The 13,657-nt window shown below is 38.5% G+C and overlaps 1 protein-coding gene across 2 annotated transcripts; it reads left to right on the forward strand.

Moving 5' to 3' along the window:
* Window positions 1-1,365: 1,365 nt before the first annotated feature.
* LOC145502732 (ETS domain-containing protein Elk-3-like) lies at window positions 1,366-7,395 on the forward strand. 2 transcript variants are annotated; one of them, XM_081482091.1, is made up of 4 exons: window positions 1,366-1,498; window positions 4,963-5,016; window positions 5,542-5,783; window positions 6,165-7,395. In XM_081482091.1, exons 2-4 carry the CDS (start codon window positions 5,007-5,009, stop codon window positions 6,507-6,509), a joined length of 597 nt encoding a protein of 198 aa, XP_081338217.1. In that variant the 5' UTR covers window positions 1,366-1,498; window positions 4,963-5,006; the 3' UTR covers window positions 6,510-7,395. The 2 variants fall into 2 exon arrangements, with proteins under 2 accessions (XP_081338217.1, XP_081338216.1); XM_081482090.1 differs by lacking the exon at window positions 1,366-1,498 and adding an exon at window positions 1,531-3,704.
* The last annotated feature ends 6,262 nt before the right edge of the window (window positions 7,396-13,657 follow it).

A 13,657-nucleotide genomic window follows, 5' to 3' on the forward strand; every position in this document is an offset into this window, starting at 1 on the left:
TCAATTCAGTACATTTTAATGATACTTTACACAAACGCTTTAAAGATGTGTAGTTATGAGAATTTTGCATCATGGTCCTGAACATTATTTCTTCTACCATCTTATACGCTCCTTATACTTGGTTAACATTTCTATGACTGGTGTGTATTCGGGTGTTCAATGAAAAATTCATGTAAAACCTTTAAATATACCCCTCCCCCTGCCCCTAACCTCCCCCCTCCCCTAGTTCACAGGGCTAATTTGGGCTCTCGGAGACCGAAGTAAAACTTTAAAGCCTTATTTCTCAAAATGATCAAATAGACGGATCATCAATATCTCGCACACGATATCTCCACTGGGTTTTAACCGAATGTTGTCAAATTTTCAACATTGATGAAGGACACAATTATCTAGGTCTTAAACCTCCAAAATTTGCAATTTATGGATTTTTTTCCTGTTATTTAGTTAATATAGTTAATATTAGTTAATATTAATATACTTTTTCAACATTTCACGAGAAAAACCCCCTCAAAACACTGTTTTCTGAGGTTTGTCTCCTGGACAACTTGCTTATGGACAGGATGAACTTAATTCCATACTTCTCGAACCATTAATTATTATGTTATCGTGTTTATAATGAACACTTTTTAACACTAAGGAGCTAGTTATTCATTAACTATTGTGGCACGTGAGCTGGAAAAGCTCATTTTTGAAGTCAGAGTGCAAAGTCCTTTAACGTGATACCAAAACTGTTCCACAGAGTTGTTTTGCAAAAAAAAAAAAATTTTTAGGTATAAGACCACCTTAAGGGAGTATCCCACCGGGACCAATAAAAGGGACCCTTCCTTTTCTTCCGCCATCTGCATGACCTCCGGACCCCCTCCTTCTCCACTTCCTCCTCACCCCCCTCCCCCAAGATCTAGAATTTACCCCTTGTGGAACGTCTCTGTACCCTGTTCCAGATCAGCATGAGGTTCCCCCCCCCCCAACACCCCACCCACGCCTCATAACGGGTTTGTCAGTTGCACCTGTCAAACGAAAAGTTCCGCTCTAAATTACGATAAAATAACGGTGAAGTGAGCTGGAAAAGAATCATATTTTTAGGGGAGGTCATAGTGCGAGTAGATCAGAATACTGAACCAGGCAGGCTTTGAAATCCTGAGCAAAAAAAGGATTATATTATGTTTTATAATATCAGAGCCAATTCATTTTGATCCGTTGCCATGTTTATACTGATATTTGCCTGCGCTCCACTGAACTAGACTAAACTCACAACATGACACCCTAATCGTTAAATAATTTGAGTGTTTTCCGGTGTAATTCGTCACTCGTTGGATAACAACTTGTCACTGAAGCTTGACTACAAGTTCCTGTTATTGTGGTCTACCTGATTATGCTCTCTGCCACTATCTGAGTTTTTGCCGACGAACGCATGTGAGATTTTGAATTTAGTTCAAAGAAACTCTCCACTAACCGATCAGACTCCGTTAAATTTAGAATTTCACAAGTCTTTGCTGAGGTAAGCGTTTTGTATTGTACATTATATGTCGAGAATAGATTTGTTTCTAGAAATAATGATGATGCATTTTGATTATGTAACTGCCCGCTATACGAGGAAAGATTTATGGCCAAATTTCACCTATAAATAATCTAGAGAGACTTCCAAAAACATCAGCACCGAGTTAGATTTACCGGAAGGCCAAAACTGCATCTAAAACTTTCCTGTAGCAAACACAGATGCTAAATATTAAAGTGATATGTTGGCTGTCAGTGACGTTTAGTAACAAGTCGAGTCCGTTTTGTCTTAAAACTGAAGAAATGGCCGGGTATACGACTATTGTTCGATAGCACTGCGATATGACCACACATTTCTGATTTCGTTGAAATTTAGCGGAACATGTGCAGGAAATTTAATTTCTACACTGTGACGAAAAGTTTATGAATAGCAGCTATCATTATTTTGGGACAACTAGTTGTTAGCGTTCTATAAGCGTTCTCTCCTTTACCTCGCCTCGAGAGGTTTTCCCTTTGCTATTTATCAATCAGATTTGAGGCAGAAAATATCTTGGATCAGATTATCAGTTCAGGAAACAAGCCTAATGTCATTAAGCGTGCTAGGTTCATGGAGGCCTCAGACGAAGGAAGTGACCTCTGGATTTGTCGGGATTTTCCGTTTTTATCAAGTTTTACTTCACAATCTTACTTTTCAGTCTTCACTTTCCAACATGTATATATACGCCACACGAGCGTAAAGTTAAAATTTCCCTTCTGATAATTCACAACCGGAACAGGTAGGCTCGTTAATTTATCAATTCTACATCCTTCTTTGTCAGAAACTGATGTCTGCGATTTCGACACTTTATCTGAAAACTGAATAAAAATTTGCACAGAGCAGATATTTTCAACGGAACATGCTTGTCAAGGAGACAAGGAAGTGTCAAAAGGGAAACAAAGCGTACAAGGCGGTTGTCATTCCAAACAAAAGACGTTTGGGAGTGATGTTCCCCGAGGCACGTACATCTACGGTTTTCAGGTTCCATCTTCTCAAAGTCGTGCTCCATTCCTAATTTTCCAAAAGAAGCTGCAAGTTGCTACAGGGAGAGAGATGGGATGCCATTCAAACTTGATGATTTTCACGGCGGTAAATTTTAGTCAAAAATTTTAACTTATGCTTAAGTAAACAAAATAAATTAATCAGCTTTTATTGTAAGTGTCACGCTACTGGAAACATGAAATGACGAAAATCACAAGATTAATGATGGTTTGATATTTTCTTTTTGCAGTTACATTTACTTTGTGAAAAGAAAAAATACAATAAAATAACAGATACCTGACGGTATATGAGGAAGGACTTGAATTCCAGATGTCATATACATAAAAAATAAACTTTAAAAAAGCAGGAAACTCTAGCTTCGGGCTGTGAACTGCCTAGACAGCTACAGAATATTTTGACAAAAAAAAAAGTTTCGTTTATGACAAACTGAATTTCCGTTGCAAGGCTTCTAAACGTCCGGGACAATAACGTTTTTAAAAATAACCCTTACTCAATGTGTTCCGAACTAAGGACTTCGAAAGAGACTCTACGGGGAATGAATTTATATTGCATTTCAGCGAGTTCAAGCCTTCCCTTCTTTCTTGCTTCCTTTTTCCTGTGTGTATTAATAAAGTAGGAAAACATGAACGCAAAATTACTTCTGGTCAAAAATCTAAAAAGAACTACCGGAACATACTCCGTCGGCCTGGGCAAGTCTTTTCCGTCAGACACTGCTAGAGACGATTCATAAAGAAACTCAAGATTCTTAACATTTTCTGTAATAATATATTTTGATAACTTCGGGGATAACCTGAATTTTAATTTCGTGGAAGCTTGAAACCCTGTACAAGCGCTAAGCGTATGTTTTCTTCTTTATATCATCTTATGCAACCCACGATTGCCGATGACGCCGTACTAAGAAGCATTATTCTGTATTCCTAGCACGCGCCAGTTAATTCTCAATCTAATTTGCTTTTTGTTCGATTGACAAGGAGGAAGTAATTGCTATGCGTGACATGACACTTCCACAATCACTTCCGCCCACGTTAGCCTATTGTTTGAACCATGACATAAACAGGAAGTCTTCACATTGGCATATAAACAAACTTCAAGTCGCCCACACGGCAGTTAAATATTGTGTTTCGATACTAGCTAAGCTACTACTACGCTCGTGAAACGGCGATCCTAACAGGTACAGTTGAATATTATTGGCCTTTTAATGCTTCTTTTCACTTAAATGCAATTTTTGTCACTTTGCGCTTGAAAACATTGCCATTTCGAATTTCGTGACATTTTCGCTGTCGTACGCGAGCAATCGAAGCAGTGCTGGCAACACGCAAATCGAACTTGTGATCCATTTACCGCGATTTTTTGAGCTGAGTTTGAATCCTTGCTGTCAAGTTTGCGAAATTCTAATTTTCCAATAAGTTCGCTTTCGTTCACGTTCTTGAGAAGCAAATTTATTTTGAAAGCAGTGGATTCGTTGCCTTAACAATCTACAGCTCTGTACATACAAGAAATGCAGTCACGTTCATTTTATCTAAGCCGTTAATTTTACACCACAAAAATCGGCGAAAAATCGCAGAATTCGAGATCGGCTTAAATGTAAGTTTGAAACAACGAGACAGAACTTTAGCCTTTGCAAAAATTACGAGAGATTGCCGGATTTGTTAGTCCTGAGGAAATTTCTTTGCAAATCCGTGAAAAATGAAAATCATTCTCTTTACGTGAGCTTCCGGCCGTTTAAGAAAATTTCTTGGTGATATTAGGAAGACTTGAGCAAACTTTTGCGTTTCTTCGATAGCGGAAGTCTTAACGGTGATTGAAAACTGGCAGGGGGCGAAAATTTGACCCTGTTGAAGCAGTTTGTTATCAAGACCTAAAACATACAATTCTTAGAAAGGTTTCTTTCATGGTAATTGGCCAAGGATTTGAAGAAAATATCAGCAGGTGATATAGAAAATATAAATAGTAGTCAAACTTCGTCAACTTTACTCATAGAGTTGCTCCTAAGAAATTTTTAATCTATTTGTTTTATTCGCTATTGGAAATTGATGATTTCTATGTCCAGTAGTAAAGTCCGCAGCTTTCGTCTTTCGGATAGCTTTTTATTTACAGCGAAAACCTTTGGACAAAAGTTGTCGGCCAAGGTTTTATTCCGTTTACATCTGGTCGAAGCAAACAAACGCGCGCGCGCCAGTAAGATTCCTGTGGCGCTTAAGGTGAAGAAGGAGGTCATTAGACTTCCTTCCGCTCTTGTCCGATAGACAAAAGCATATTTTCACGGGAATAAGAGCACACACTAATCCGCGTGCTGTACTCGTGAAAAAGCTCAACAGTGGCAAATATTTTGCGGAATTAGCGAAGGTTTAAGTCCATTGAAACGTACCAGAAAGTATCATTGCGACAGTTGCATATTTCCTAATTATTTCGTGTCCTCTTGGTTACAGAAAAGAAGACTAACTTATAGCAAGTACAAGTTCTAAAAAGCATCATGTCTTTTGGTAAGTAGATACCTAATTTTCCTAGATGCGTGGAAAACTGAGGCCAGAGGAACAGAGAAATAAAAACAAACTACTCCAAGTGCTCCGAGTTTCACGATTTTAAGAAAAATTCGTGATGAATACCAACCAAAAATTCAGGAAATATATCATTGAAGTCACGGACTTGTTCTTCTCGCCGAACTCGAATTAACACGCAAAACGTTTAGTTTTGCTTTCAACAAGGAAAAAAGGCGCCAGCTAGCAGAATTCGCTTTGACTTTTAATTTTAGCGATTGAGTTCGTTTTGTTGCAAAGATGACAATGATATTATTAGCTTACAGCGGAAGACGATGTCACAAATGATTAGGATAATCTTCTAATTGGCTTTTTCGGTTAGATCTATTAGCAGTTGACGCCAAACAGTTTTATAATTGACACCAGCTTTTCCACCAGCCCAAGTGTGAAATCTTGGCAGAAGGAACCTATTTTTGACGTGTTATTTTAATCGAAAATGTATTAAAACGTTCATTTTTCGTTTATTCACAGAAAGTCTAAGGAAACCCCCAAAAACTGCCATCCATCTCTGGGAGTTTTTACTCAATCTCCTATTGGATGAAAAATGCGATCACATGATCTGCTGGACCAATCGCGAAGCAGGAGAGTTCAAATTAAAAAATCAAGAAGAGGTAGCGAGGAGGTGGGGAACTTTGAAACATCGACCAGGCATGAATTATGACAAGCTTAGCCGAGCACTGAGATACTACTACCAAAAAGGGATCATTAAAAAGGTATCTAAAATTATGTCATTGTTAGGAAAACTTCTTCATACAAATTACAGTTTTGAAAAGAGGGATGTATCACGCAGTTCTTACGAGGTCAAGAACGTGAATTAGAGGGGTAGGGTAGGTAAGCTAAGGCCTTAATTTCCCGCAAAACAGATCCTTGAAGACTGAAAAATATGACCTTAAGCTAAGAAGGATGTTGCTTTTTTCAAACTAAAATTAGAAAGTCCGTGACTCAAACAACAAAAAAAAGGAACTAAAATAAGGAAATAAACAGAACTCAAAGTAACACACAGTTCTTTTCTCAAAGCATGTTGGATTTCTTATTGTACAAGTTTGCTCAAAGCAAATTATATTTATCTTATTTTATGTTCTTTTCCGTTTCAGGTAAATGGACAAAGACTTGTTTACAAATTTGTGAAACCACCTCTGGCCAAAGAGAGCTCCTCTTCACAAGACGCCCCATCAAAGGCTCAAACGCCACCATTAGCACCTGCAAAGACAGATGAAGAATCAGGAAAGGACAAGCAGGAACTTCCCACTATACCTTACGTGCGAACCAACTCGCTCACACTGCCCCAGACAACGCTGGCCAGCTCTCCGATGGGTTTCCGAATCATTCAAGCCCCATTGGTCAGTCCAAGTCACATGACCTACCCAGTTTCTATTTACCCGTATATTGTTCCTTGTGTGATTCCTGCGTGCCGTCAAGTTGGCATCATCAAGTCATAGAAAAATGAAGTTACAGCTAGAAATTGCAAGTGTTAATGAGTGAGAAATTAAAATTGAATAGTGTGTGAAGTTTAGCCTTCCTTGAAGGGGAGGGAGGAAGGTCGTGCATCTTTCCCGTCCCCCTTCCCCTCTATTAAGTTTTCCTTTCTCAGGGGATGAATGATATAGTCCCAAAACTGAAGAAGAGCGAAAAGGGCGGGGGGGGGGAGGTTGTGCATCTTAGTCCATCCCCTCCCCCCTACCCTCCGTTTAGTTTTCCTTTCTCATTCTCCTCTTTTCTCCACAGTTGCTTACGGAGAAAGCTTCTAGAAGATGAAATCCGAACGATTTTGCTGCCATTTGCATACAGTGTATAATTGCCACCAAAACCAAAAAAAAATTCGCTTTAGCTATGTTAAAGCCGTGTGTGAGAACTTGTCACAAATTTTCTATCTCATATTTAACAGACTTAACACAAAAACACGTTACGTTCGGGAACTGAATTTCTATATTCTTTGTTCTATAAAGATGTATTGAGGTTATAAACAATAACTAATACCACAAACTGTACATACTTGAATTGAAAGAGTTCACTAGTGACACAACGAGACAAAGAATGATTTTAAGACTTATAAATGTTCTACATCATGAGATTATATAGATGTTTTTGCTTGTAACTTATTTAATCTAGGTACAGTAGGAATTAACAAATGTATGACCTCCAATGTACATCAGTGCAAAAGTTGGGAAGAAGATTAGATTGTATTTTACGCCGGCAGGGAGTGAAAAAAAAAAAAACAATGTATAAATAGAGTTTATTTAGGTGTGAAAATTGAATTCAATTTTGTACATAACACTGCGAGCACTAGATGTCTATTCAATGTAAATAAACATTAGTAAAAAAATATGTACTTTGCTATGGTGATTGCCTGGGAAAGTTTTAATTTTGCGCTTGTGTTATTATTCATTTGTTTCTTTTTTTTTGCAAGAAGAGAGTAAAGTTCGCTATCGATGGTATTAATTACAGTACAAAGGGTGAATGATGTTTGCTTATATCTAACCCACATTTGAAACCCACATACTCGAAAAGTTACTTACAAATATTTAGCTTTTGGCTTTGATCGGTAACAAAAATCCCGGTGAAAAATAGATTCAGCTTGCGTGAAGGGACACAAAACAATGATGATTGAACCTGGGCTGACAACGCAAAGAAAAAAACAAACAAACAAAAAAACTGGAGAGACGTCTATCTCTGAATCTCTAGCTTGTCTCGTGTTTCGGTTTTTTGCGCTGCAGCTTCGCTGCTCGCGCAACTTGTCTCGCGGTTTCACCGCTGGCACAACGAGCATGTCGCAGGCTTGTCGATATTTTGAAGTCTGACTGGCTATCGATTTGTGAGGAACAAGATTAAGGCAGAGATTCTAAAATTTACAGGAAACTTTCGAAAAGTTACTTTTTCTGGGTAGGATGTATAAACGTGGAGTAAGAATAAGAAATCGAGCCATTTGAGAGAATTTTGCCTGTTAAAAAGACAAAAAAAAGCTGCAAACTGAAGAAGAAGCTTATTACTACACGGAATTTTGTGCTTTAAGAATATTTGGATTTCCTTTTGGAATTATGTTGCGTATGAAGACAAATTAGGTGCATGCGGGTATACCACATTAAGGAATTCTCTAAATTGAATGAAGGAAGCACAAAAATCAAGTTCTGTAGTTGTTAAATGTCGCAACCTCACTAGTCTCTGAGGGTCCTCCAACCAAATTAAACACAAAGCTCGTTTTACAAAAAGAGTTCAACTGTATTTCAAGTTCTAAATATGTAGGATATAATAGAGTTGATGTCTTCCTCAAGGCTGGGATTAATTTGCAGCTGTGCGTTGCGTGTTTCCGTCCGGGAAAATTCAACGCAATTAATGATATTGGCTTGTTGATGTCGCGTGCCAAGGGTGAAAGCGCTAGCTCTCCTTGTTCAACTTCCTTCCGCCATTAACACCTGCTAAATGCAACCACAAACGCGCGTGATCTTGAGAAGCAGCTAGAAACGAAACATTTCCGCACCAGCAAAACAATAACATCAACAAAAGACCGGTAATGGACAATACCCTGGGATAATGCCCAGCTGCTCACTGAATTGTATTAACACTTCGACTTTCCAAAATATATCCTGGTTAAAAGTTTTCAAAACAAATGCGAAAGTTTCGAAGCAACAAATACTGCTTCGAAGCAGCTTTCATCTAAGTGGAAAGTGACCTAATCAAGTCGAAAAGGCTGTCCACGGTTACAATTCTTGGCGTTCAGTTGGGACTCTATCATGATCATGCTGGTGTCGCGTTAAGTTTTCTTCGTAGTGCCAGCTTTGGTAAGTTGTTATTCTACATGAAAAAAAGCCTTTGAGGCAATTTAGACAGAGCAATTCAGTAGAATAATAGGAAGTGGTCCAGATCTGTTATAAAGAGTTATCTACCAACGGAAGGAAATATGGCTCAATTTGATAAACACTCTCTCGGCGCCGAAAAGTTGTCTCCTGTTTTGATCCGATCAGCGGATAAACATAACTTAAATATGATAAATTTTCTAGATTTTATAACCAAAGGTTTGTTTGTCAGAGAATGCAAATTCTTCCTTGCATAAAAATATAAGCTGGCTTGCATGCTGTAAAACGTAGTAGTTTTAGTTACTCGTTCATTAGGGTTACTCCCTTTTCACATAGGCCTTTTCATATGAGCCCGGTCAACCGGGTTGGCTCGGTTTCCGAGATCTGGCCTCGCCACTCGTTCCTTCGTACAAATGTCGATGGGTTCATAGGAGAAGCCGGACTGGCCCGGTTACCGAGATCTCCGTAACCGGGATGAAAATTTTCTCATATGAACACTCCAGCCTGGGTAACCGGGACGAAACTTTTAAGACAAAATAGCTTCGCTTTCGCAACGTAGCGGCCAAAATGGCATAATTTTTGTCTTGCATGTATTTCCACTTTAGGAGTATGTGAACTAGCTTTATTAGTAAAGTTACCGAGAGTTCGGCACAAAGCTACGACAGTCGCGAACGATACAAGTTTTTGTTCAACCATTATGCTTGTGTTTCTTGGATTTCATTCCGGTCGAGCGTGCTGAAATTTCCCATATGAACGGACCAAAAAAGTCGTCCCGGTAACCGAGCTAGCTCGGTTACCGGGCTCATTTGAAGAGGCCCTTACAAGCACTTGTTAAATCTTCGGATTGATAAAGCATGCCAACCGTTTATTTTTCATTATTTTCTTGTAATTCTTGAACAGAAATTCAGCGTCTAAGTCAATTTCGTCATAGGCGGAAAATAAAATAGCCGCTCTCTAAATGGGGGTTTTGTTATTAATGATTATCGGAGTCGCTGAGCTTTGCTGAATACAGTATCAGCTGTGGATGCCTAACGATAAACGGATCAAACGGAAATGATAAATTAGGTCAAACCCACGAATTTTTTTGTTTTCCATCGCTTTCTCTCTGGTAAGAGCGAGTTAGTCGGTCGATAAAAAGTAATACTAAAATAACAGCGGGTCATTGAAAAGAAAAGCCATTTTCACTTGTAGCCACTAGGCTCAAAAAGTTGCTTAAAGACCTGGTTATAGACCTGGTTGTGAGGGCTGATTAAGGGCCTCTTCATATGAGCCCGGTAACCTGGCTGGCTCGGTTACCGGGACGAATTTTGTTGTCTGTTCATATGAGAAATTTCAGCCTGGTCTACCGGGATAAATCCTAGAAACACAACCAAAATGGTGGAACATAAACTTGTATCGTTCGCGGTTGTCGCAGCTTTGTGGACTCTTGTAACTTTACTAATAAAGCTAATTCGCCTACTCCTAAAGTGAAAATACATACAAGGCAAAAATTATGCCATTTTGGCCGCTATGTTGCGAAAGCGAAGCTATTTCGTCTAAAAAGTTTCGTCCCGGTTACCCGGGCTGGAGTGTTCATATGGGAAAATTTTGATCCCGGTTACCGAGATCTCGGTATCCGGGCCAGCGTGGCTTCAGATATGAACACATCGAAAATTTTACGAAGGAAAGAGTGGCGAGGCGAGATCTCGGAGACCGAGCCAGCCCGGTTGACCGGGCTCATATGAAGAGGCCCATATGTCAGTCACTTGAAAATGACTATTTAAGAAACCTATTAAACTTGGAAACACCCGAATAATGGAGAAATAATTTCTTAATTCCAAAAAAGAAAAAAAGAGGAAATTTGGGTTTGGCGGACGATGGTAAAAGAAGCATTAGAGAGTTTAAGCATGACGTTTACGGCAGACGGCAAACGGCAAAGATTACCTCTGATTTTTTATTCTTTTCTCGTAATCCTTAAATGAATCACACAAGAATAGAAAAATGTCTCCTACTATTCACCGCAAATACATATATTTTCACTCTACTGTACAGACGGCTGAAGACAGAAGGCAATAGTTTCATTTTTGCTGTTCGCCTTTTGACGTAACGTCACTGCTTAATCTCTCTATTCATGGAGATGGCCTTCAAACCACAACAAACATGCTTAAACGCAGCTTGGGTTAACAAAATACCAGCCCTGACTGATGAAAAATTCAGGACAATATTTCTTACTATTTTTTTCCATTTCTATTTCGACACAGCTGAGGACGAACCTAACTTAAACTTGCAAAGTTACATATGGAATCGCAAAGGTCATGTACTCGAATTTTTTTGGTTTCCTCTTCAAGTACTTAAGTTAAAGGTAACTAGGGAAATCTCAGTCATTTTGGCTTTTTCCCTGTAAAAAATTATCAACGCACAGATATTTTTGTTTTGTACGTATACTTTCAATTATTTTGAACCGTCCTCGTAGCGTAGTAATAACAGCTGTACCAGAACATGTTATTTAAAGACATGCTTTACTTCCATGGATTTCAAGACTATGACAAACAGTGTCTATGGGCATTTGCCTATCCTGTATGTAAAAAAAGCAAATACAATAGATTTGTAGCCGGATGTGTGTTTTAGTTCCTGTTCCTGTGTTTTGACGGAGTTGAATCACGTCCAGGAAACACTCATTTCGCAAGACCGAACCGTTGCCACGAAACGTCACGCCTTCAATTATAAGTACCTCGATCGAAACATCAGCTCTCCTAACCTTATGCCTCTAATTCTTTTTAATGATAGTTCGGAGAGTTTGGTAATACATCACGACAATAATGATTTGATATTCTCCTTACCTGCACCTGTTAGCTTGGTTATTGTCAGAAACGCAAAATTGGATTTCAAACTCATCGAACCACAACCCGAATTTGCACACATTTTGCTCCAAGTGACGATTCCATAACAAGCGTTGAATACTAGTGAGGAAAGCGGAAAATTCGCTGAGGTAGGCATTTCTGAGCGTTGAAACAAGCTATAGCAACTAGCGTGACTCTAGTTGTAAGCACCTGACGTTTTTACAGTGAGCTATCTGCATTCTCAGAGTGTCGATTCGTGTAAAGTTCTTTCCAGTCTTAGGGATTGGAGGATCTCGTTTCAGGTAAAGTTGTCATTTAAAATTCCTGATTCTGTCGCATAAAGTGGCTAGGAATATTTTACCTCCCATTGGATGGGATGCTGGTCCATCGAAGCCCCCTTCCAAAATTATGTTAGGTAGACTTGCCACAAGGCGACCTTCGCTTAATCATCCTCCTCGAGCGAAGCGAGAAGGCGCTCTTGATACGCCTGAGTGATGAAGTCGCGAAAGATAACAAACAGGCCAGAGAAGTTACACTGGAAAGGACTTACACAAAATCTATACATGTTAGGTTGCTCTGACAAATCATCGGTACGCATTTATACCCATGGCTGGAGAGAAGTACAGTTCATGTTAAAGTACAAAGTGAACAGTATCTTGCCCACAACAATACAATACTTCTATATGAAAGCTTGAACGATCAGCGCACGTTTCCTCCATGATTTGCAATTAATTTTTCTGGCAAGAAATCTTGACTTGCTACGAGAACTCTCGGGAGAGGTTCGAATGTTTAAGCCATGACCACGACCGCCCATAAACTATGTGAGTAATTAGCTGTATTATTAGTCGGACAATTTTTTAATTGAATCATATCACAGAATGTTCTCTTTCTCTATCTTTTCTTGCCCGCGGCTAAGTAAACTGTAACAAGCGTTTAATAATATGACTGAAATTAATTTCGCGGATGACGAGTTATTGTTTCAAAAGCCTGAATATTTTCCCTTCTCTAATTGCAATTGCAAAATTGCAAAGGAAACTAATTAACTGCGGGGGTCAATTTTTCGCTTCAAAAATAATGATTTTGCTTGAAGATAAGTTTTGTTAGAGAATCTTTAGAGAGCTGCATGTTTTTTTTAGAATCTTCAGAACGAGTTATGATTAAAATTAAATAGTAGTGTCTGTAAAATCTTAAGGATAATGTCCCTCGATGTAAAGAATAAAAACTTTATGAAGTCAGAATTAATCATTTCAAATTAATTAAAGAATTCTTTTACTGTTAGATGTTTGCAAGTTTTACATGTAAGACATACAAGCAAAACCCTGTGAAACATGCAAAAAGGATAATTACACAGAAATTCAATAATGAAATATACCAACTGAAATAGTAATATAAAATAAATGATAATAATAATGTTTACTAAACAAACGCCATTAAAGTAAGAATAACAATAACAATAGTGAGTTTGATTCAATTTAGAAGTCTACCTTTTAACGCACTGATGTTCCATTAAATGGATTGTATGTAATTTTATGCAGTCGACCCCTCTTTTGCTCACTGTCAAAAAAAAAATTCACCCTGTATTTTCCGAACATACCGACTGCTTGAACCAATTTCTGTTCATGACCCTCGTTGGTTTGAAAAATCATGATTCGACTGTGTTTCAAATCATTTTTGACATGATGTATATGAAGAGGTCTCAATCATGACCGCGAAATTTACTTTTTTTTGTGACAGTTTTTGTAAGCGATCTTTAAGAACAATTAAAAGGAAACTCCCTGCCATAAATTCAGTTGACATTTATATGAGCGGTGCGTAAGCATAAAGTTCTGCAAGCATTGCGGGCGAATACCGGATATAGATGAGGCCAGTTTACCTCGAGAATCGACGACTGGATAATCTGTCTAAGCCGACCATATAAAAGTACTCAGCCCTTCGGATAAAAGTCAATAGCACGCTCTATTTAAACCTATACGATAA

The sequence above is a fragment of the Orbicella franksi genome, chromosome 11, assembly GCF_964199315.1.
Source record: "Orbicella franksi chromosome 11, jaOrbFran1.1, whole genome shotgun sequence".
NCBI lineage: Eukaryota > Metazoa > Cnidaria > Anthozoa > Scleractinia > Merulinidae > Orbicella > Orbicella franksi.

Coding starts and splice junctions, on each gene's coding strand:
- LOC145502732 (XM_081482091.1), top strand. Junction 5,784..6,164: donor AAAAAGGGATCATTAAAAAG/GTATCTAAAATT, acceptor TTTCCGTTTCAG/GTAAATGGACAAAGACTTGT.